The sequence below is a fragment of the Martes martes genome (assembly GCF_963455335.1).
Source record: "Martes martes genome assembly, chromosome: 7".
Taxonomy (NCBI): Eukaryota; Metazoa; Chordata; class Mammalia; order Carnivora; family Mustelidae; genus Martes; species Martes martes.
In genome coordinates, this window is record NC_137894.1 from 79826243 (window position 1) to 79852429 (window position 26187).

The following is a 26187-nucleotide window of genomic DNA, read 5'->3' on the forward strand; positions in this document are numbered from 1 at the left end:
GAAACATACAAACATACATACATTTATCTATCTATATATTTATTTTATAAGTACCATATGGTAATCGTAGCAACTTTAGTTAACACAAATTAACAAAAGAGAAAAAAATTACCTGTAATTCCAAAATTCCAATCCCCAATCCTGAAACATTTAAAAGAGTGATAGAAAATAACCATCGGAAAAAAAAAAAAAAAGAAAAGAAAAGAAAATAACAATTGAGGGGAACCCAGGTGGCTCAGACAGCTAAGTGTCTGAATCTTGGTTTCGGCTCAGGTCATGAGCTCGGGGTCAGGGATGGAGCCCTGAATCAGGCTCTGTACTCAGGAGGGAGCCTGCCTGAGAATCTCTTTCCCCCCACCCCCTTCTCTCTCTCCCTCTGCCCCTCCCCCTGCTTGCTTATGCACACACTCTCTCAAATAAATAAATTGAAAGAAAGAAAGAAAGAAAGAAAGAAAGAAAGAAAGAACCATCTAATAAGGAATCTGTTATATGGTAGCATACTTTATAATTTTCTGATGACCTTATCATGAAGCAGTTCTACTCCAAATATATCAGGATTCTTTTATTGGCATGACAGCTAGTCCTCTAAAACATTCAGGCCAAATTATCTTGTTCAAAATTGAACTTGCTGACTCCTCAAGAGAATTCTAAGTTTTGTTTAAAAAAAGTAGGGGTCCGCTCATACCTACCCCTCTGTACCTATTTGGAGAAGAATAAAAACCAAGCACTTTAATGGTCACAGTGAATTATTTTACTGACACTTTTCTCCTACTTAAAACAGTCTGCCTGCACTTTAATGTCAACTTCTAGGCACTTGAATCTTATAAATCTACTTGTTCTAAAGACCTCCTTAACTTAAAATGTCCAAAATCAAATTCTCAATCACTCAAAAATTCAGTACTCATTCTTCACCTATTCCTTTCCTTCACCTCTCACAACTAACTGGTCACTAATCCCTATACAACCCATCTCTCAATCTTTTGAATTTGTTCCCACCAATCCAGTCCCCCAGCAACTGTTTTTGAAGTTCATCTCGCAATGAACCCTTAAGTAGTTTTCATCCTTGGTCTCCTCTGTTACTTTTCTCCACTGGGCTGCCAATGGAATCTTCATAAATCACAAAATCAACTGTGACAAATTTCCTCACAGGTATGTAATGACCCTTCTTCAACTGTGGAGTATGGCTCATTAGCACTGGCCACAGAGGCCTTCACAGCCCTCCTCTCTACCTTTTTAACATTGTTCTCTGAGCTATCCAAATATATTCCATTAATCCAAACACACTCCATTAATATTAAAATACTTACAACTGCTAACAAAACACATTCACTCAATCATGCTCTAAATATCTACTAAGGACCTACTGAATATCAAACCCTGTTCTATACCTCTTTATCTTTGCAGGAATATAGCTGTACACAGGCCAGCTCTCAAGGAGTTCACTTTGGAGGGGAGACAGACAATAAAACAAAAGTCAAAGAAGAGCAAGATTCCAGACACTGAAAGCTCTGTAAAGACATTAAAACATCATAATTTATGTGAAAGGTATCCCAGGGGTAATTTAAATTAGATGAACAAAAACATCAGTGGAATGGAACATCTGAACTGAGACCTAAACAATATGAAGTAACAAACCATTCAAAAGACCCAAGGATAAGAAAAGTTTCCAATAAAGGGAAGTACAAAAGCCCTAAGTTGAGAATGTATTTGGAGTGTTTCAAAAATAGAAAAAAGGCTAGCTTATCGCACGTGTAATGGGCTAGGGGTTAGATAGTACTAAATGAGGTTAGGGAAGTGGGTGGGGCTTATGTAAGACTTTGTACGCCCAAGTGTTTTAAGGGCACCTGGGTGGCTCAGTCAGTTAAGCTCAGTCAGTTAAACTCTTGGACTCAGGGTTGTGAGATCAAGGCCCTTGTCCAGGCTCTGTGCTCAGCGAGGAGTCTGCTTGAGATTCTCTCCCTCTCCCTCTTCCCTCATCCCCCAGTGCCCTCAAGTTTTAGTTAAAGCCAGATGGAAGCTAGTAGAGGCTTAAATCAGAAGGTGATGTAATTATGATTTTTAAAATAAATTAGACAAGGGGGTGCCTGGGTGGCTCAGTGGATTAAGCCTCTGCCTTCGGCTCAGGTCATGATCCCAGGGTCCTGGGATGGAGCCCCCCGTCAGGCTCTCTGCTTCACAGGGAGCCTGCTTCCCCCTCTCTCTCTGCCTGCCTCTCTGCCTACTTGTGATCTCTCTCTCTGTCAAATAAATAAATAAAATCTTTAAAATAAAATAAAATAAAATAGACTAGTATGTAGGAACATATTATAAAGGAGCAAGAGAGAAAAGAAAAGAAAGACTAATTAAGAGGAAACTGCAGTAGTCAAACTACAGACTACGAACCAGAGTATTAGCAACAGATGAACAGAAATGACACACTATAGAAGGAGAACCACCAGGATTTTTAACAGGATGGACTGACTCATGCCTCCGTGCCTTTGCACATAAAGTTGCCTAGCGATCCTTCCAATCTGTCTGCCTACAAAAATCCCCAAGTATCCTTTAAACCCCAATTTAAATCTCACTTCTGCATAAAATTTTCTCTAACTGTGCACCCCAGTTAACTGTTAAATTATCTGTATTCCCAGAGAACTCTGATGGTATGTCTAGTCTATCACTTACTACTCTTATTACTCACATCTTCCTCAGCACCTGCAACAAATGGTACTGTAAACAAAAGCCAAGTCCCATTTCTTTGGGTAAATCTCCAACGACCATCTCACATTGCCTCTACCAAAAAGGTCTCCATAAAGCTCAATAAATGTTTGCTGTACTTACCAAAATTTCTCTAAAGTTGATACTCAGCGAGCTACAAAAACTGTTAGGAATCTAGCCTTTTTGATTTTCAAAACTCCTTAAGTCAGATAATCAGAAGAAAAGATTTAACTCTCCAATCAAATTTCTAATCTAAATTTTATTCTTACCACACCTTTTCAATAAACAGATATTACAAATAACTACCTTATTGAAGGCAGCATAGTTTGCTGAAATGTCTGTGCGAACACTGGCAATAACCTTTTCAAGTATATAGGTGCCATTTCTGGATCTCCTTTTGGTTCATTACATTCTTCTTCATCTTTGTTTGTGTCTTTCTTTTTCTTATCATCTCCTTTATTAACTGGACACATCCAATCACCTGCAGACAAACATTGTTCAATAAAATAAATTTTCGGAAAATTTTTCTTTCAATGAAAAAAAACATTAAGATGTACCGAATTTCAAACTATAATTATCCCTGGGGCACCGGGGTGGCTCAGTCAGTTGGGCATCTAACTCTTGATTTTGGCTTGGGTTGTGATCTCAGGGTCATGGGATAGAGCCCTGCATCAGGCCCCACACTCAGCAGGGAGTTTGCTTGATATCCTCTTTCACTCTCTCCCTCCCCCTTGCCCCTCCCAATGCTTGTGTGTGCTCTCCCTCTCTCTCAAACAAACACTTAAGAGAAAAAAAGTATCCCTCATTAATAATAATTACACTGAAATTAAGATACTATATCTATCAAAGGTGTTTGTAAAAATAATACTGTTCCAATTCATTTCAGTACATGTGCTGCCCGAAGCAAGCACAAGAATACTAAAGAATGTTAGTTCCACCAATGAGCTGAATCACAACTTAGGGAAATAATTTTGGATATTCCACTTGATTCTAGGAATTATTTCACAAAGTTTTCAGATTCATCTACTCTGTGAAAACTTAAAAATTTGGTCAAATTACTTCATCTATGTAACACCTAACTATTCTTTATGACATTCCCATGCCCCTTGAACTTTTTGTTTTTGGAATGCCTGGGTGTCTCAGTCAGTTAAGTGTCTGCCTTCGGCTCAGGTCTTGATCTTGGGGTCCTGGGATCGAGCCCGATGCTGGGCTCCTTGCTCAGCAGGGAGCCTGCTTCTCCCTCTGCCTGCTGCTCCCCCTGCTTGTGTGCTCTCTCTCTCTCTCTCTGACAAACAGATAAGTAAAATCTTAAAAAAAAAAAAAAGGAAAAAAAAACTTTTGGTTTTGTCATTCTGAAATTATGCACCCAGTCTCAAAGAACACTGAGCAGTACTGTTAAAGGTTTATAACATGTTAAAGTATGTGCATATAATTACTTGACTTCATAGCAATAGTTCATTTATATAATGTTAATACATACACAAGAAGCTCTGTCTGTAAAAGTGAAGCTGAAAAATAACAGCAGATGGCATAAAGGAAAGACTGTACCACTTACCTGGAGACTGAAGAATAGCTACTACTTCACTATGGCCCCTTTCCCGCGCTTTATCTAAAGGAGTTTTCCCATCTTCATCTCTCAGATCTGGGTTTGCACCATGCCGTAACAGAGTCTAGAAAAGAAAAACATTTCATTTGAATATAAGAATTAACACTTCATTTCACAATCCAACTCTGTAATCCTCAAACTGTACCCACAGATTTCGGACTCAAAATTAATTGAGCAGGCACCAACTGAAAGCACTATTTTGCAAATATCACCTCAAAAATGGTCTCTCTAGATCTTGAAAAAGTTACGGATTAATTTCACTTGGTTATTTATTAATAATTCAAATTAAGTGCATTCATATGTGAACCTATAATCTTTTCCTTCAAACTCCTCCTCCCAATTTCCTTAAACAGAGATGTAATAGTGTACATTTGTGACATGGTAATCATCTTCCTCATTTCCTATATACTGCCAATTACCATGTTCAATCAATTCTCCTAGAATGTACTACAAAATTTATATCTAAAATACTAAGTCACATTGTTCATCAATTTTCAACAGACAATGGACTCTCTCCCCAACACACTGCTAAGGTCTTTTGAACAGAGAACACATCTCATGTTTTTCTCATCAGCCTCAGAACTGCAGTTTTTCTTACTTTGTTATGATGTAACAGATATAGCTGATATATAAATGAATATATACACACATCTGGAAAGTACACAGTACTGGCTAAAAAAGCCAACTGCAGAATCATAATACTTCAGAATTTTATCAAATCTAGGATGCCACAGATTATTAGATATATCATTAATTACCACAAAGAAAGAAAAAAAGTGCCAGTTAAATTCTGTAATATGCTTTCTCATTGCTTCAAATTTTTTTTAACCTTACTGAAAGAATTTTTTTAGACTTAGATTTTTTTTTCTCACACATTACACGGATAAAAATAGATAAGAAACTATAAATGAACTATAAGGTATTCTGTAACTTCACATACTAAGCACAATTCTTCATAATTAATTAATTTTTATTCAAAATCAATAATATTTGTATTTCTACAAAGAACGTTATCATCTGTGCCATAAAGAGCATCAAAGATGCAGCATTTCTGAGTGCTTCTCTATCAGACAGGATTTTTTATTCCTGTTGCATGAACAGGTAATGATAACTATGCTGCAATTTCTATCTAATCAACAGCAGTTATACAACATTTTCCTATTTAAGAGATGTTAAAATGTGTATGGAGGGGGATGGGGGAAAGTGGAGGTGTATCTTCGAATCAATTAAAACAGAAGAATCTATGAAGATTAAATGATAAGACATGTTAAATACCTAAGATACTGGCTAGCACAGAGTTTCCGTGCTCAGTGAGTCATACCTATCATTATTAGTAATAGCAGCTATTGCTCACTGTAGGCTGACATATAATCAAGTTGGGTTAGGAAGAAATACAATTCATTTGGCTTCTTCTCTCCCACCCAGCCACTCACAACAGTAAAACAGTATAGGTCAAAAGAAAATGGGTCAATAAAACTTTTATCATCCTGAGAAGCATCATTCTCTAAAACCTAACCAACTGAAATTGACAGAATTTGACCTTGAGAACACCCTTCCCAAGTTAGAAAACTAAGCTGTTAACCCCAATTTTCATATACTATAAAGATGACAATAACAGAAGCTACCATGTGAGCATCTACAATATGCTGACTACGATACTATGTGTTTTTATGTATTTTTTCCTAATTATAACAATAATCATGCGACACACAGTATATACATTTAATCGAAAAAACTGCAAGTCAAACTGAAGAAATCTGCCTAAGGCCACACAACCATCTTGCTTATAATAAGCTGAAGCTTGAATTCAAGTGTGCCTGACTTAGTGGCAGACTACCATAACACTGCCAAATTACTTCACATTATGAAGATTCTAGAGACCTAGATCATCCACACATTTGGTTCAACCCTTATAATTTGACTTCTCTGGACCTTCTCAATTTCTAACTATAAAAAGAATTCTCCAATGTCCTTTCCTAATCTGAGAGTCAAAGATATTATGATTCTTCAGCAAATAAATTATTTGCTTTAATAATAAATAAAAACACAAATATGTATAAAATTATTTGGTGCCAAGAGTAAGAAATTGAAAAAATTAAAGTGTTTAGCAACAGGTGAATAAATCTGCAGTATATCCACACAGGGCAAGTATACAGATGTAAAAACGTTACCCAAATACCAATAGGAAGAGATATTCAATATATACTATTAAATGAAAAACTAAAGTATAAATCAGTATATGTAACGTTACCTTTATATTAGAAAAGGAGGGAATAAGTATATATATTTCTTTTTGCTTATATCTATGTTAAGGAACACTGAAAAAAGATAAACAAGACATGCTTACCTACGGTGAGCAATGGGGAACGGAGTGAATGGAGATGGCAAGGAAGCATGACTTATCAGAATAAAAGCTTTTATATCATTCTAATTCTGCAACCATGTAAATGTTAAATATTAAATTAATAATTTAAAAACCTGGATTTTACCTTTGCTACTTGAGGTCTTCCAAAACATGCAGCATAATGTAATGATGATGACCTTTGACCCCTATTAACATCAGCACCTCTTTCACAAAGAAATTCTACCTGTAAAATTATGAAGAATCATAAAGTTGCCTTATTAATAGTTCTATCTTTAATTTAAAACACTAGCTTTTATTTATTAGCTTACCATTTCCTGAGTTCCAAAAGCAGAGGCCCAGTTTAATAGAGTCTGACCCACATCATCCATAAAATTTACTTCAAAGGCTGGAAGTTTGAAGGAGAAAAATAAATTTTTAAAATTCCAACAAAATAATACTGAACTTTTCTACAGTGGAAACCATTTAAAGATTGTTATTAACAATCACTAAATACAGAGTCAATTTTAAACATTTAGGTCCACTCTACGGTAGTAAATCATCCATCAACAAATTCTGCTAAGAAAAGATATTCTAAAATTTTTAAACCACTGAAGATTCACAAGGCTTTAAGCCTTAAATATAAACATAAAAGAAGAAGGAAAAAAAACTATACAATTCAACAGGGTACTACTTTCCTTTATTCATTTCATTTACTCAGGTTTTATCATGCTGATAATTACAGGTATGGGGAGGGGAGAGGATATAGAAGAGGCTGGCCATTCTATTATCTGGTACAGCCGCTAAAAATACTGTCTAAAATCTACAAACTAGAAATAGCCTATATAATTCCTATCTCACAGTTTTCTTTTTATATTTTAAAAATATTTTCCGACCTCCTGTGTCAATTGCATCTATAAGTGCATCAGTATCTTTACTCCGAATACAGTCTATAAGCTGCCGATGTGAGCGCTCCCCAGAGCTATCCAATCTCCGAAGTCCTGGGATTCTGCCTGTAGATCCAGCACTAGACTTTGGCAAAGCTTTTCGTCCTTCAAATAATAGCACCAAGAGAAGGTCGACCAAACGCATGGTATCAAGCACACATCTTTCATCACCCTGCAAAGCACTTTCAATTGAATCAGGAAGTTCCGACCTCAGGAGATCCTAGAAAGGGAATGGGAGAAACGTTTAAGTTTAATAGATTTGCATTATACAAAAAGACTTTTACTGAAAGATTAAAAATCAAAGATTCAAAAACACTCTTACGTGTGTGACTACTGGAGAGCCTCTGCAAAGTGTTGAGAGCAGACTTACAATTGTTGACACCTGGTTACTCAATTTGGAATCCGCAGCTGTGGAAGGCGCTCCTGCAGTGCTGCGACCTGGTTTACAAGCAGAGGATGGCCCTGACACAGTACCACCAGCAGCAGCCATGCGTGATAACAGCTCCTCGGTTAAGCCATGCTTGGCTAACGGAGCTGGATCAACACCACGACGGGTAAATCGGTCAGCTAGTGATGCAAAACACCGCAGAGCTCCATCTGAAACCTAATGATATGAAGAATATGCCCATGGATAAATTCACCCAAAAAGGACTAGGGCCTGGTACTACTAATTTCATTCCTGAGATTATAAGAAAGGCAGCTGTAGCAAAGATATAAGCCTATCACCCGTCTAGATTTTAATCCTGGCTCCACATTCTGCTAACTCTATGACCTAAGAATATTACTTAACTGCTCAAGGCCTCAGTTCCCTTAGCTATAAAGTTGGGATAGTAGTACCTATAATTCACAATCCAAGCTTAAATAAGATGATAAATGTAAAGAAACTAGATGGACAGTAAAAGCGCAGTAAAGGTTAACTATTATTATGAACAATTCTGCCAAAAAAATCTACAAATATCAACCAAAAATAATTAATAGAATGGTAAAAAGGCACTTATAAGTCAAGTTTTATTTTCCAAAGTATGCTAATTTGAAAAAAACTTTACACATAAAAGACCTTAAATACTGTGTTATTTTACATTAATGAAAATTACCTTTTTAAGTCAACAAAATTGTGCTGAATCAACAAACCACTGAATATAATGCAGCTTTAAAAATTATGTATTTCTAAAATGTTTAAATTTTAAAAATAAATGTAGCACTTTCATAATTTAAAATGTTTCACTGCCAAAACAAAAAAGATGACCATATAGAAATATGAAATGAGAAAAAAAGAAAATGGAATTACCTCTAATTCATCAAGTGAAAAGTTCAAATAACAGCGTATCAAAGTTATAAATAAGGGACACTATAAAATCACTTCTTGAATACGAAGTATATAATGGCGATTTATTTACCTGATGATCTTCATGTTTTAATAAACTAGACAGAGATTCCACACAAATTTCTAGAGAAGAATCTTGAGGTTCCATTTTGCCACAGAGTCTTGATACCACGGCCATGGCAGAGTGCAAGGTATCTTTATGAACCAAGTGTCCACTGTCACGAATGAAGGTAAGCACACAATTCAAACCACCAGCTTCAAAGACTGCTCCTGACTCACGAGTACATATCAGTTCTAACACCTAAAACAGTAAATAAAAATTAACAAAAGAATACAGTAAGTCCAATTTTAATTTTAATTTCTAGCATCACAGAAAATACAATGTGTCCTCCAAATTTATCAGTAACCACATTTTAAAAAGTAAATCACAACAAATTAGAGTATTATATTTAACTTAGCCCAATACACGTAAGGCATCATCATTTTAAAGTTATCAATCTTAAAAATTGATGTATTTTACATTATTTAATGTATTTTTTTACAGTTTTTTTTTTCTTTATTTTTTTTAGGGACACCTGGGTGGCTTAGCAGGTTAAGCACCTGCCTTCAGCTCAGGTCATGATGCTAAGGTCCTGGGATCAAGTCCATCAGGCTCCTTACTCAGTGAGGAGACTGCTTCTCCCTCTCCCCACTACTCTCTCTGCTTGTGCTCAACTCCCTCGGATTTAAAAAAAAAAAAAAAAAATTATTTTAGGGATGCCTGGATGGCTCAGTCAGTTAAGCGTCAACCTTTAGTTCTGGGATTGAGTCCCACATAGAGCTCCTTGCTCAGTGGGAAGCCTCCTTCTCCTTCTGCCTGTTGCTCCCCCAACTTGTGCGCTATGTCTCTCTGACAAATAAATAAAAAATTTAAAAAATTATTTTCAAGAGAGTATAAACAGGGAGAGGAGCAGAAGGGGAGGGAGAGGAGAGAGAGAATCCTAAACGGATTGATCCCATGAGCATAATATCATGACCTGAGTCAAACCTGAGTCCAAACTACTTAAGCTCAACAAACTGAGCCATCTAGGCACCCCATAAACTTTTAGGTATTAAGTCTTCAAAATCCCAAGTATATTTTACACTTATTTTACTTTCGGGTACCACATTTGAAATGTCCTATATGGCTACCATATCAAACAGTGTAGGTTTAGATGGTGAAGCCTGCATGGGAAGTTAAGCAATTAAAATAACTTAGCGAAAGATTACAAAAGTCCTACATGTTAAATGAGTAAATAAATAAATGCTTGCTATTACATTACTCATAATCCTCACACTTACTCTCTGAATGTTAAAACATGAAAAATTAACTCTCAGGGGCACCTGGGTCCTGGGATCAAGTCTGCATCAGGCTCCCTCCTCCACAGGAAGCCTGCCTCTTCCTCTCCCTCTGCCTGCCCTCTTCCTTGTGCGCATGCACATAGGCGCATGCGCACGTTCTCTCTCTCTCTCTTTCTGTCAAATAAATAAATAAAATTTCTTAAGAAATTAACTTTCATTTTCCAAATTATGTTGATGTTTAAGGAGTTCAGGTAAAACTAAAGTGTTAACAGAGTCCACAGAAAGATCTGTTATAGGCATTATCAGAAAATTTAGACTTTATTCTTAAAGCTAGAAAAAAAAATTTTTTTAAGAAAAATGTTGTTTTTAATTAACATATAATGTATTATTTGTTTCAGGGGTACAGGTCTGTGATTCATCAGTCTTACACAATTCATAGTACTCACCATACCACATACCTACCCACTACAATGTCCATCACCCAGTCACTCCAACCTTCCCACCTCCCTCCCCTACAGAAACCCTCAGTTTGTTTCCTGAGATTAAGAGTCTCTTATGGGGATGCCTGGGTGGCTCAGTTGGTTAAGCGGCTGCCTTTGGCTCTGGTCATGATCCCAGTGTCCTGGGATCGAGTCCCACATCGGGCTCCTTGCTCGGCAGGGAGCCTGCTTCTTCCTCTGCCTCTGCCTACCATTCTGCCTGCCTGTGCCCATGCTCTCTCTCTCTCTCCCTCCCTCTAACAAACAAATAAATAAATAAATAAATATTTAATAAATAAATAAATAAATTTTTAAAAAGAGTCTCTTATGGTTTGTCTCCCTGTCTGGTTTCATCTTGTTTCATTTTTCCCTTCCTTCCCTTATGATCCTCTGTCTTGTTTCTCAAATTCCTTATATCAGTTGAGATCATATAATTGTCTTTCTCTAATGGACTAATTTCACGTAGCATAATACCCTCTAGTTCCATCCACATTGCTGCAAAAGGCAAGATTTTAATTTTTGATGGCTGCATAATATTCCACTGTATATATACGCCACATCTTCTTTATCCATTCATCTGTTGATGGACATCTAGGCTCTTTCCATAGTTGGGCTACTATGGACATTGCTGCTATAAACTTTGGGGTGCACGTGCTGCTTTGGATCACTACACTTGTATCTCTAGGGTAAATACCCAGTAGTGCAATTGCTGGATCATAGGGTTGCTCTATTTTCAACTTTTTGAGGAACCTCCATACTGTTTTCCAGAGTGGCTACACCAGCTTGCATTCCCACCAACAGTGTAGGAGGGGTCCTCTTTCTCTGCAACCTCAACAACATCTGTTGTCTTCTCACTTGTTAATTTTAGCCATTCTGCCTGGTGTGAGGTGGTATCTCACTGTGGTTTTGATTTGTATTTCCCTGATGCCGAGTGATGCTGAGCACTTTTTCATGTGCCTCTTGGCCATCTGAATATCTTCTTTGCAGAAATGTCTGTTCATGTCTTCTACCCATTTCTTGACTGGATTATTTCTTTTTCGGGTGTTGGATTTAATAAGTTCTTTAGAGATTTTAGAAACTAGCCTTTTATCTGGTATGTCATTTGCAAATATCTTCTCCTATTCTACTAGTTGTCTTTTAGTTTTGTTGACCATTTCCTTTGCTGTGCAAAAGCTTTTCTTTTGATGAAGTCCTAATAGTTCATTTTTGCCCTTGTTTCCCTTGCCTTTGGTGACGTTTCTAGGAAGTTGCTGCAACTGAGGTCAGCGGTTGCTATGTTTTCCTAAAGGATTTGGATGGATTCCTGTCTCACGTTGAGTTTGTGCATCCATTGTGAGTCTATTTTTATGTGTGGTGTAAGAAAATGGTCCAGTTTCATTCTTCTGTATGTGGCTGTCCAATTGTCCCAACATGGTTTGTTGAAAAAAACTATCTTTTTTCCATTGGACATTCTTTCTTGCTTTGTTGAAAATTAATTAACCAAAGATCTGAGGGTCCACTTCTAGGCTCTCTATTCTGGCCCATTGATCTATGAGTTGGTTTTGTGCCAGTACCATACTGTCTTGATGGTTACAGTTTTGTAATAGAGCTTGAAGTCCAGAATTGTAATGCCTCCAGCACTGGTTTTCTTTTTCAACATTCCTCTGGCTATTTGGGGTCTTTTCTGGTTCCATACAAATTTCAGGATAATTTGTTCCGTTTCATTGAAAAAAATTGATGGTATTTTGATAGGCATTGCATTAAATGGGTAGATTGTTTCAGGTAGCCTAGACACTTTCACAATATTTGTTCTTCCAATCCATGAGCATGGAACGTTTTTCTATTTCGTGTCTTCCTCAATTTCTTTCATGAGTATTCTATAGTTTTCTGAGTACAAATTCTTCGCTTCTTTGGTTCAACATCCCTAGGTATCTTATGGTTTTGGGTGCAACTGTAAATGGGACCAACTCCTTAATTTCTCTTTCTTCTGTCTTGTTGTTGGGGTATAGATATGTGACTGACTTCTGTGCACCGATTTTATATTCTGACACTGTCAGTATTCAGTAAAATTCCTATATGAGTTCTAGCAGTTTTGGAGTGGAGTCTTGGGTTTTCCACATAAAGTATCATATAATCTGCAAAGGATGGGGCTTTGACTTCTTTGCCAATCTGGATGCCTTTTATTTATTTATTTATTTATTTATTTATTTATTTAGGTCTGATTGCTAAGGCTAGGACTTCTAGTTCTATGTTGAATGTTGAATAGCAGTGGTGATAGTGGATATTCCTGCTGTATTCCTGACCTTAGGGGAAAAGCTCTCCGTTTTTCCCCAATGAGAATGATCTTCGCTGTGGGTCTCTCATAGATGACTTTATGATATTGAGGTATGCACCCTCTATCCCTACACTGTGAAGAATTTTGATCAAAAGAGGATGCTGTAGGGGCGCCTGGGTGGCTCAGTGGGTTAAAGCCTCTGCCTTCGGCTCGGGTCATGATCCCAGGGTCCTGGGATCGAGCCCCACATCGGGCTCTCTGCTCAGTGGGGAGCCTGCTTCCCTTCCTCTCTGCCTGCCTCTCTGCCTACTTGTGATCTCTGCCTGTCAAATAAATAAATAAAATAATTTTTTAAAAAAAGGATGCTGTACTTTGTCAAATGCTTTTTCTGCATCTATTGAGTATCATATGGTTCTTGTTCTTTTTTTATTAATGTAGTGTATCACATTGATTGATTTTTGGTGTTGAACCAACCTTGCAGCCCAGTAATAAATCCCACTCGGTCATGGTGAATAATCCTTTTAATGTACTGTTGGATCCTACTGGCTAATATTTTGGTGAGAATTTTTGCATCCATGTTCATCAGGGATATCAGTTTGGGGATCAAGGTAATGCTGGCGTCATAAAATGAGTTTGGAAGTTTTCCTTCCATTTCTATTTTTTGGAACAGTTTCAGAAGAATAGTATTAAGTCTTCTTTAAAATGTCTCCTAGAATTCCCCTAGGAAGCCAACTGGCTCTGGGTTCTTTTTTGTTGGGAGATTTTTCAATTAGCAATAATCATGCCTCAGATAAACCTCACTGGCTACGATACAGCCACTGCACAAAGGTGTTGGGAGATTTTTGATGACTGCTTCAATTTCCTTGCTGGTTATGGGTCTGTTCAGATTTTCTATTTCTTTCTGGTTCAGTTTTAGTAGTTTATATATCTCTAGAAATGCATTCATTTCTTCCAGATTGTCTAATTTGCTGGCATATAGCTGCTTTTAACATGTTCTTATCATTGTTTCTATTTCTTTAGTGTTGGTTGTGATCTCTCCTCTTTCATTCATGATTTTATTAATTTGGGTCCTTTCTCCTTTTTTTTTTTTTTTTGATAAGTCTGGACAGGGGTTTATCAATCTCATTAATTCTTTCAAAGAACAATCTCCTAGTTTTGTTGATCTGTTCTACCATTCTTTTGGTTTCTATTTCATTGATTTCTGCTCTGATCTTTATTATTTCTCTTCTCCTGCTGGGTTTAGGTTTTTTTTTTTTTTTTTTTTTTTTTTAAAGATTTTATTTATTTATTTGACAGACAGAGATCACAAGTAGGCAGAGAGGCAGGCAGAGAGAGAGGAGAAAGCAGGCTCTCCACAGAGCGGAGAGCCCGATGTGGGGCTCGATCCCAGGACCCTGGGATCATGACCTGAGCCGAAAGCAGAGGCTTTAACCCACTGAGCCACCCAGGTGCCCCTGGGTTTAGGTTTTATTTGCTGTTCCTTCTCCAGCTCCTTTAGGTATAGGGTTAGGTTGGGTATTTGAGACCTTCTTTATTTCTTAAGAAAGGCTTGTATTGCTATATACTTTCCTCTTAGGACCGCCTTTGCTGCATCCCAACGATTTTTTTTTTTTTTTTTAAAGATTTTATTTATTTATTTGTCAGAGAGAGTGAGCACAGGCAGACAGAGAGGCAGGCAGAGGCAGTGGGAGAAGCAGGCTCCCTGCTGAGCAAGGAGCCCGATGTGGGACTCGATCCCAGGACGCTGGGATCATGACCTGAGCCGAAGGCAGCCGCTTAACCAACTGAGCCACCCAGGCGTCCCCATCCCAACGATTTTGAACAGTTGTGTTTTCATTTTCATTTCTTTCCATGAATTTTTTTAATTCTTTAATATCCTGGTTGACCCATTCATTCTTTAGTAGGACACTCTTTAGCCTCCATGTACTTAAGTTCTTTCCAACTTTCCTCTTTTGACTGAGTTCTAGTTTCAAAGCACTGTGGTCTGAAAATATACAGAGAATGATCCCAATTTTTGGTACCAGCTGAGACCAGAAAAACGTTTTAAGCAGAAAAATAATATGATCAGAATTCCAGTTAATAAGTGGGAATGGCCCAGAGGGAGAATATAGAGGGAAATGCAAAAAAAAAAATTCAAGCATTAATATTCAAGAAAGGATGAGAGCTTAACTAAGGCTATAACAACAGAGACAAACAAAAGGAAATAAACTAAAAATACTTCCCATTTATTACATGTGTGGAGTGGAAAAAAGGAAAGAAAGGATAAAGCACAAGTTTCTGCCTACAATGGGTAAATTTAATGACAATTATTAAAATAACTACCTGTAGTAAAAGATCATGAATTCAAACAGCTGCTAGAGCTGTCCAACAAGCCTTTGAATATGGAGTCTAGAACTCAAGAGAGAGGTCAGGCTAGAGATAAAGACATGAGGGCCATATACAAATGAATGGTATTGATGTTGATAAATGGGATTATCTAGGCAAAACTGTAGTTTTAAGAAGGTTAAAAAAAAAAACCTTGGAAAAATACTACCATTTAAGAATAAATTAATAACAATAATCTGCAAAGGAAACAGAAAAAGGGAGAGTAGGATGTAAAAGACAAGACAACGTTTGAAATAGCATGAGTCAATGAATAAACAATGGAGTAAAATCACAGTCCTGTAAGAAACATGAAGTAATATGATCAAGAGCTTAAGACAGAAGGGAACTTCGGTGGCTCAGTCGCTGGGTGTCCAATTCTTGATTTCAGCTCAAATCATGAGCTCAGGGTTATGAGATCAAGCCATGAGTCAGGCTCTACACTCAGTGTGGAGTCTGCTTGAGATTCTTTCTCTCCTTCTTCCCCTTCCCCTCCTCACACACTCATGTTCTCTAAAATTAATTAGTTAAATTTTAAAAAGACAGAGAATAAGGGAAAATAGCTCTAAACAGGAAAATAGATACCACTTCATCTGAGTCTAGAGACAAAAATAAATCTACAGACACAGAGGCAGAAAATCAAGACATTAACACCTATAACAGCAGTTCTCGAAGTGTCGAGAGGACATCTTCAAAGATCCATGAGGTTAAAACTTTTTTCATAATACCAATACCATGACAGTAATTATCTTTTTCATTCTCATTCTCTTAGGAGTGTAAGGTGGGATTTTTTAAAAGCTATATGTGATATAGCAATAGACTGCATGCACAAGTAGACATGAGGATTGACCTGACTTCTTTTATTAAGTCAGACATTATTAAAGAGACATACAAAGATGCTTAACAATGCTACTGTTCTCATTAATTTTCTATTTGTTCAGGAAGTAATTTTTCATTAAAAATGTATGTTAACACATAATGAGTCTGTTATTTTCAGATAAATATATGCTCTAAATTTCTCAGTTTTATTATCTAATATGGTAAAGATAAATAAATATAACCTACATAAGGCTCTTTGAGGGCCCCTCAATAAGACTTGTAAAGGGATCCTGAGACAGAAAGTTTGAAAACTGCAAGAAGAATCTTAACAAGAATGAAACCAGAATCATAAACAAAAAAACATGTAAAGTCTAAATGTGCTCAAGTAGTTCTATTAAACTACTGACCCAGCACTGGTGCTTTCAAAGTCATATAAAGTTCATAAATTAGTCCCACCAGGAATAACACAAAATAGCTACTCTAAAGGAAGTACAAAAAAATAGTTAAATCCATGGGCCATCAAACCAGACTTCCTAATTTCAAACTCTTAATCTTCGAATTCTGGCTCTGTCATAAACTACTTCTATCACCACCAACCAAGTTACTTAACCTCAATATGCTTGAATTTTTTTCAAATAAAAAATAGAAATGCTGATATTAGCAGCACCTACTTCATATAAAGTTGTCATGAAGACTAAGTGAGTTAAGACATGTAAAGTGTTTAGCATAATGCCTGACTGTAATAATCAGCGTTAGTTGTCATGGTTGTTGTCATACAGAATCATTTTGGCTAAGAACAGGGATAACCGATCTCAAAAGCTACTGGAAAACTAGGAGCCAGCACAGAAGAGCATTACCAGTGACCTACAATTTTCCTGTGAAGATAAGATTTCTTTTCCCAAGCTATATGGAATCCTCTAGGATGCAACAAGGACTACAATGTCCACCGCTGTCAACCACTCTCAATAAGTAAGAATAATGAAAGAATTTTCTTTTTTTAGCAAAATCTATTTTTTATTCTCCAGCCATCTTCAAATGGGCCAGTAAATACATAATTAAGACTTACCTTTACACACTGTTCAGCTAAGTCTCTGCTAGTCCTGTTATTAAGCTCGACCACAACTAAACGATTACAAAGTGCTTTTATAGCTCCATCAACCCCAACAATCCTTCGGGTGCATTCTGCAGATACATCCAGATAGTATGTGATGGCACGGGCTGTCACCTCTAACACGTTGTCTGGAGCACTTTCATCAAGAAAAATTTTGCAGAGGGCTGGTAAGAAAGTACGAGGAGGACATCTGTAGTGAAAGAAATCATATTACACCTAGGATTACTAAATTCTTCACATCAAAATATTAACAAAATCATAAATAAAAACTGTAACATAATACAGCACATTCAACACTGTGTCTTCATGCATATTAGGTAGTATTTCTCACATTGCTTTTGTTTCCAGAAAAATACTCACACGCTAATCTCATCACTGCTGAAAACATCAAGTTAGCAACAGTTTAAGGTAGTAGCATTAACTTGAAACCATGTTTTTAAAAAAATGCCTATTCGATACACAGCTCAAACATCAACTGCTCTGTAAAACCTTCCCTAACCTCACCAAATCACTAAGTGGTACTTTCATGTTCCTAAAAACTTCATACAAACAGTTCCCACACTATTTAATCTATCACTTTATTTCCTTATTTACCCTAAGAGGTCCTGTAGGCCAGGGACATTATTCAATTAATGTTTTATTAGAACAAGTGCTGATCTGGGGTTTAATAGATAAGGATAATACATACAACAACTTTTTAACCTTTGTGATCCTGTTTCCTCATTGGTAAACCAAAGATAACATCTAAAAAATACCAACTTCATATGGATGATATGAAAATTAAGTAAAATTATATATATTGAACACTTAGGTCTGTATGCTGGCACCACACTGAACTAATTAACTTTAGCTCTCCTTCCCTACTGTGAATAGTCTAACACCTGCTATATAATCAAAAGCAGAATTTGTGAGGTACCAATAATACCCTCTATATTTTATTAACACTTAAAATATGAAAGATTATGATCTACATTTAGAAGAAATCTCAGTTATATGACATTAAATACATTATTCTAACTTCTCTGCACAAACTAAGCTTTAAATGAGCTACAAATAACACAAAAGGTAGTACTCTAAATGTACTAGCAGAATTCTTTTTCCTTCAAATTTTAGTGTGTATCTTTAGTTGCTCTTTGAAAATATCTGTGTTGGGCACCTGCGTGGCTCAGTTGGATAAGTGTCTGCCTTCTCTCTCTCCCTCTAACCCTCCCACAACACTTAAACGCACTCTCCCACATAAATAAATATATCTTTTAAAAAAAAAAAGCCACCATTATAATATAAACAGGTAATACCTTAAAACTGTCTCTTCAATTGTAGATCAAGGATTTTTTTCCCCTTATCTTTTAAGATTTTATTTATTTATTTGTTTATTTGAGAGAAAGAGTGAGAGCACACAAGCAGGGGAAGTGGCAGGGAGAGGGAGAAACGAGCAGAGAGAGAGGAAGAAGCAAGCTCCCTGCTGAGCTTGGAGCCTGACCCAGTGCTCAATCCCAGGACATGAGCCAAAGACAAACATTTAACTAACTGAGCCACCCAGGTGCTCTCAGAGAATTTCCTTCTTTTCTTTTTTTTCCTCTTTTCTTTTTTTCTTTTTAAAGATTTTACTTATTTATTTGACAGAGAGAGAGACAGCACAAGCAGGGGGAGCAGCAAGAAGAGGGAGAGGGAGAAGCAGACTCCTCACTGAGCAGGGAGCCTGATACGGGACCCTGGATCCTGGGATCATGACCTGAGCTGAAAACAGATGCTTAACTGACTAAGGCACCCAGGCATCCCGACAGAGAATTTCTTAGTATCATTTTCAAAGAAACCCTATGTTAACAGATAATCAAATCAGTCTTTGAATTCAACCTGAGTTTTATGGTTATTCAACAGCACTTGCTTACCTTCTTTGAGCAAGGCCCTCAAAAGTCCCTTGCTTCCCCCCGCCCCCCAGGCTACCACGACAACCATAACTTTCCCAAGATCTGAATCCATGTCAACAGGGGGTAACTAAGAAATAAGATTTACACAATCAAGAAAAATAATGTCATTATAAATTTGTAATCACCAACCTTAAATGAACACAATGTCCAATAATTCTGCAACATTTCTTCCACAATCTACAATGAGTATTTCACCGTTCCTTTAACTTTTTCTTGGCTTTGTGACTCCCTTGGTTTTCCATCCAGTCTTGGTCCTGAACTCCCTGGCTTTTCTCTCTCTAGTTGGTCCCTTCTGTTCTCTTTGTTAATACCTCATGGATGTAAATCTCATCCATATACCAATGAAAACTCCCAAATGTTACCTCCAACCCAGACCAACTCACTCACAATCACTATCTCCACTTAGAATTATCACAGGCAACTTAGAAAGAGCATATTAAGGACCTCCTTAAGAGGCCTGAACATAAACCAACTTATTACCCATTCCCAGTTATGCTCCTCTTGGGTGGTTTTAGAGCACTAAGTGAAACCCATCTATCAAAAGCATCAATCAAGCTACATTATATTTTCCCATTTACCTGTCTCATCCATGAAAACATGAACTACTAGAGAGCAGGGTCTGTGCCTTATCTGTTTTCCTACAACAGATCCAGACTTGTTATCTAGTGGATATTCAAATATTTGATGAATACATGAAATACATATGAATGTATATATAAATATAGGAATATAGTGAAAATAATTCCTGTCTCAAGAAATTTAGTTTAGGGACGCTTGGGTGGCTCAGTTGGTTAGGCAGCTGCCTTCGGCTCAGGTCATGATCCCAGGGTCTTGGGATCGAGTCCCACATCGGGCTCCTTGCTCAGCGGGGAGCCTACTTCTCCCTCTGCCTCTGCCTGCCTCTCTGCCTGCCTGTGCTCACTCTGACAAATGAATAAATAAAATCTTAAAAAAAAAAAAAAGAAATTTAGTTTAACAGGGAAAATGATAATGTAATCAAACAAAATATCAATGAGTATAATAAAAACCTAAAAGAAGTAGGTCCAGGGGCGCCTGGATGGCTCAGTGGGTTAAAGCCTCTGTCTTCGGCTCAGGTCATGGTCTCAGGGTCCTGGGATTGAGCCCCGCATTGGGCTCTCTGCTCAGCGGGGAGCCTGCTTCCCTCTCTCTCTCTGCCTGCCTCTCTACCTACTTGTGATCTCTGTCAAATAAATAAATAAAATCTTAAAAAAAAAAAAAAGGAGGTCCATAAAAAGTTCTAAGAGGGAAAATTCAATTTAGGGGATTTGGGGAAAGGAAGTCCTCATAAAAAAGGAAGACATCTGAGTAAAGTCAAGGTATTCGTTGCTTCGGAGAGTTATTGCAAAGATCTGAGATAATGTATATAAAATGTATAGTACAGGGCTCAGGACATAAAGAAATGCTTGATCAACCACATGACAGAAGTTGGCTGAGCAGACAAGCCCTTATATTCCAAGTAAGAAGAAAAGCATGTAGAGAGGACAGAGAATTGAAGAATTACGTGATGTTGCAGATTTTATTTTCCAACAATATCCACATCATCTCCCATTCCACATATATACTTTTTTTTTTTTAAAGATTTTATTTATTTATTTGACAGAGATCACAAGTAGGCAGAGGCAGGCAGAGAGAGAGGAAGGGAAGCAGGCTCCCTGCTGAGCAGAGAGCCCAAAGCGGGGCTCGATCCCAGGACCCTGGGACCATGACCCGAGCCAAAGACAGAGGCTTTAACCCACCGAGCCACCCAGGCGCCCCTCCACATATATACTTTTTAAGATTACTTATTTATTTTAAGTGGGAGGGACAGATAGAGAGGGAGAGAAAGAATCCTCAAGTAGACTCCCCTCTGAGCATAGTACCCAACTTGGGGCTTGATCCAGGACCCTGAGGTCATGACCTGTGCTAAATTCAAGAGTCATACACTCAACGAACTCAGCCACCCTGGCACTCCCCCTAGTACTCTTTTTATGTGACTCTGATACTCATTCCCATTGAGAGGGCCTGTATTCCCACTTCTTGAATCTGAGCAGCTTTATGAGTAAAGTAAAAGTGACAGCTGGGTGACTTCTAAAGCTGAACCAACAAAAGCTACTGGATTCTCTTCGGACTCTGCTTTTTGCAACACAACCACTACACTGTGAAGAAGCCCAAGTAGCTGTATCATAAGGCTAGTAGATGTTCCCATTAACAAACTAAGAAGTCCTAACAAAAAGCCAGTATCATGGGCATGTGAAAGACCAAGTCATCAGATGATTCTAGTGTAACACCATCAAGCTTTTGTTATAGATAAGTAGGATCATACTACAAATAGTATCCTATAATTTGCTTATTTCTTTAATTGATAATGCTATGACTACTTTCCCACATTAAAATAAACAGGCCTAGCTCAATCTTTCTAATGTCAACATAACATCCAGTATAATGAAGAGCCATACATTATTCACCACTAGGGTGGTTTCCAATTTTTTACTATTTGAAATAGTGCTGTAGTGAATACTCTTGGAGGTATATCTTTACACGCCTGTACCAGTACAGCTGACCACAGGGTCTAAACTGTGCAGACCTACTTATACATGGGTTGTTGGGGTTTTTGTTTTTGTTTTTTCATAAATACCGTACAGTAACTGTTATTTCTATCAGTAAGGCTTCTGGTCAACAGGAAGATATAAGTAGTTAAGTTTCTGGGGGTCAAAGGTTATACACAGATTTCTGATTGCAAATTTAAATAAAAACTTGAGGGGCATCTAGGTAACTCAGTTGGTTAAGCATCCAACTCTTGATTTCAGCTCAGGAAATGATCTCAGGGCCATGAGATCAAGCCTCTTGTCAGGTGACACTGGGTGTAGATCCTGCTTATGATTCTCTTTCTCCCTCTCCTCTGCCTCCCCAGCACACTCTATCTAAAAAAAAAATTAAACTGAGCCTGGGTGGCTCAGTTGTTAAGCGTCTGCCTCCAGTTCAGGTCGTTATCTCAGGGTCCTGGGATCGAGCCCCATATCGGGCTCCCTGCTCAGCGGGAAGCTTGCTTCTCCCTCTCCGACTCCCTCTGCTTGTGTTCCCTCTCTCACTGTGTCTCCCTCTGTCAAATAAATAAATAAAATCTTTAAAAAATAACATAAATGAAGAAAATAAATAAAATTAAATAAGTAAATAAATTAAAAAAATAAGTCAAAAAAACAAAAGTATAATTCCACCACAAGCATTTTGGAGTATTTATTTCCCCACTGCTAAGCCATACAAAATGCTACTATCTTTAAATTTTTGCTAACCTGGGGGCTCCTGGGTGGCTCAGTGGGTTAAGCCTCTGCTTTCAGCTCAGGTCATAATCCCAGGGTCCTGGGATCGAGCCCTGAATTGGGCTTCCTGCCCAGCGGAAAGCCTGCTTCTCCCTCTCCCACTCTCCCTCCTTGTGTTCCCTCTCTCGCTGTGTCTCTCTCTGTCAAATACATAAATAAAATCTTAAAATAAAATAAATTTTTGCTAAACACTTAAAGACTTTATTTTACTTTTGATAAACACTTAAAGACTTTATTTCATAAAATTTGGCTGGCCATGACAGAATTAATAAACTTTTTCTTAAAAAGATTTTATTTATTTGAAGGGAAAGAATGAGTGAGCGAGAGAGCATGAGATGGGGGAGAGTCAGAGGGAGAAGCAGCCTCCCTGCCGAGCAGGAAGCCTGATGTGGGACTTGATACTGGGATTCAGGATCATGACCTAAGTCAAAGGTAGTTGCTTAACCAACTGAGCCACCCAGGTGCCATAAACTTTAATTTTTTAAAAAAAGATTTTATTTATTTATTTGAGAGAGTGAGTGAGCATGAGCAGGGGGTTTGGAGAGGGTGGCGCAGAAGGTAAGAAAGAAGCAGGCTCCCAACTGAGCAGGGAACCTGACTCAAGGCTAGATCCTAGGACCCTGGGATCATAGCCTGAGCTAAAGGCAGACACAACTGACTGAACCACCCAGGTGCCCCAAGAATTAATAAACTTTTAAAATTAAACACAGAATTATTCAAACCCCCAAGAAAATACAAAAGAACCTAAAGCTGCATGCATACACCCACAAACACTTCAGGCTATAGAGAGTCTCTAATTAGAATCACAAAAAATTTACTACAAAATAAATTCAATCATTCATATCTCATTGCTTTATTTCTAATGCAGACCTTATTTCTATATGAATACATACTGGAGGCAGATACGAAACCATGCTGGGCATATATTAACATCATTTTAAAATCTCCATTCCATTTTCCCTTAAAAAAATAAAAATCACAATTTACTAACCTATTCATTCCTACCTCCAAGGACTGAAAGCTTATAACATCATCTTCAATTACATTTTCCTACAATGAACTCTAAAGTTCAAAACAATCAAAAACTACAAGATCTTCTATCGAAAGAAATACCTTTTTGAAAACGTTTATAAGAAGATAATTATATGCAAACACACTGGGTCAGACTTCAGAAAATAATTAAATATTATTTAAAACAGATTAAGGAAAGTTTGATTTCCTCATTATGAATTGTGAAGTCAAGAGTTCCAAAAAAGTTATCAGGCAAAAATGTACGTGGGGGAGGGCGGGGAGGGATAGGGTGGCTAGGTTATGGATACTGGGGAGGGTAAGTGCTATGGTGAGTGCTGTAAATTGTGTAAGACTGATGATTCACAGACCTGTATCCCTAAAGCAAATAATGCATTATATGTTAATGTAAAAAAAGGTATATACAAAGATGGTCACAGTGACATAAACCGTGTATCTAATAACAAGGGCATAATTAAGTATATGACACATCCATATGACAGATTATGCTGGTTTTACTGAGGTATTTACTAAAAACATATTATGATACAAATATTATTTAATAAAAATATTAGGTAAAAGAAGAAAAATCATACCCATTGTGGTGTTCTTCGTGTTAAAATATTCAGAGAAAAAACTAAAGGAAAAAGTTAAAATAGCTTAGTACTAGAGAGTGCAATTACAAATAATTTCTCTAAAAACTTCTCTAAACTTTTCTGATTTGTCCAAATTTCTCATTCTCTACACTTCTCATTCTCTAAGCTTTTCTGATTTTTCCAAATCTCTGAAACAAGTGTATTTTACAATTCCCAGAAAATAAATTTAAAATTTGGGGCAAGTCAACTACGGTAAGTTTATTATAGCCTATTTCTCCCAATTATAACCAAAAACCTTGGAGAAAAAAAAACAAAAAGCAACCATCTGAAGACTCTGAAAAGTAAAGAGCAGATGGACTAGGGAAGGAAGCCAAAACTTAAATAAGGACCCATGATAGAAGTTTTCAGGGGCATTTTTCCTTTCCTCTTTTCTTTTCTGGTTCTGGTTCTTTTCTGGTTCTGATGCCTTGATGGGTCAAGTCTCAAACTATATAGCAGGAACACAGAACATAAACTCAGAGAGGACCAATAAAGAGGGTCTCTGTGAGCCAGAGAGTGTGGGGAGAAATTCCTGGGGCTTCTTACTCCCTACCTGGCCCCAAGGCTAGCCTCAGAGTTAAGCCTCACACTAAATCCTGAGTGACACATGCACAGTGCAGTAGAGATGGCATGAGCATCTAAGGTGCTGGAGAGAACTGGGCACTAAGAAAAGGAGCCCCTATGGATAAAAGAGAATGAGAAGAATCCTGTTATCTTCCCTTTTCTCTCACTACTTTCATCTTAGGGGCAGCCTAGTCTAGTCTAGTTTAGTCCCAGCATAAGGGGTAAGAGTGGAGGGGGAGGTGATGGGAAGAAGTGTAGCTATAACATCAAGAAAGTCCCAGTTTTATAGCTAGAACACCAGTAAAAAGGGCTCCAGGTAGCCAAAAGATACAGGGGAAATCTCAGAAAAGAAAGAGCAGAAAAAGGATCCCCAACACAAGTCCTAAGCTCACCTCCAAACTACACTGTGAAGGAAAGAGCTGAAAAACACCAGCAAAGACTCTGACAACTGAACTATGATATAATCCACCACTCAAGCCCCAGATTATACTCTGAATGACAAATGTACATACAGAGTAGACCCAAACACCATAACAAAAGCTATGAAATCACTAACATTGGAACCACCACCCATAGAGGGCAAGACAGAACTTGCAATCTAAATCTAATCAGAATGACTGCATGCCAACACAAAACAAAATCAACATTATCTCCAGAGGATTGTTATAAAACCCAGAGTCTAACAATATCCCAAATAGCTAAGATAAAATCCAAAATAACTTGAAACAGGGGTGCCTGGCTGACTCAGTCAGTAGAGCATGTGACACTTCAATCTCAGGGTCATGAGTTCAATGCCCACATTGGGCACGGAGCCATAAAAAACTTGAAACACAAAGAATCACTACAATATGACTTATCCAACTCAAGAAAAAGACAGCGGGGTGCCTGGGTGGCTCAGTCGGTTAAGCATCGATCTGACTCTTGATCTCAGCTCAGGTCCTGATCTCAGGGTCATAAGTTCAAGACTCATGTCAGGCTTCACACTACAAATGGAGCCTGTCAACAGAGGGAGACTGTCAACAGATACAAGCCTGAGACAACCTAGATATTAAAATTATCAGGGGTTAAAAAAAAAAAGAAACAAAAATTATCAAGGAGGATTATCAATTAGGAATTGGAACTATACCCCAAGAGGTAAATGTGAACATTCTTGAAATGACTGGAAACACGGGACGCCTGGGTGGCTCAGTTGGTTAAGCAGCTGCCTTCGGCTCAGGTCATGATCCCAGCGTCCTGGGATCGAGTCCCACATCAGGCTCCTTGCTCCGCGGGGAGCCTGCTTCTCCCTCTGCCTCTGCCTACCACTCTGTCTGCCTGTGCTCGCTCGCTCTCTCTCTAACAAATAAATTAAAAAAAAAGAGAGAGAAATGACTGGAAACAGAAAGCATAAAAAAGAATCAAATGGAAGTTTCAGAAATAAAAAGTACAGGGGGGCCTGGGTGGCTCAGGTTAAGTATCTGTCTACAGCTCAGGTCATGA

General features: G+C 37.7%; 1 protein-coding gene across 8 annotated transcripts in view; it reads right to left on the reverse strand.

The window, feature by feature from the left end:
• Positions 1-26187, reverse strand: part of HECTD1 (HECT domain E3 ubiquitin protein ligase 1) — a 96934-nt gene that overhangs the window by 55655 nt on the left and 15092 nt on the right. For all 8 annotated transcript variants that reach the window (XM_080809050.1, XM_080809053.1, XM_080809049.1 and 5 more), the window contains exons 3-10: positions 17212-17446; positions 8986-9213; positions 7911-8192; positions 7538-7808; positions 6974-7050; positions 6790-6888; positions 4250-4364; positions 3001-3175 (exon numbers count right to left, since the gene is read on the reverse strand). In XM_080809050.1, coding sequence (XP_080665176.1) covers positions 3001-3175; positions 4250-4364; positions 6790-6888; positions 6974-7050; positions 7538-7808; positions 7911-8192; positions 8986-9213; positions 17212-17446 — 1482 coding nt within the window. The remainder of the gene's footprint in view (positions 1-3000; positions 3176-4249; positions 4365-6789; positions 6889-6973; positions 7051-7537; positions 7809-7910; positions 8193-8985; positions 9214-17211; positions 17447-26187) is intronic.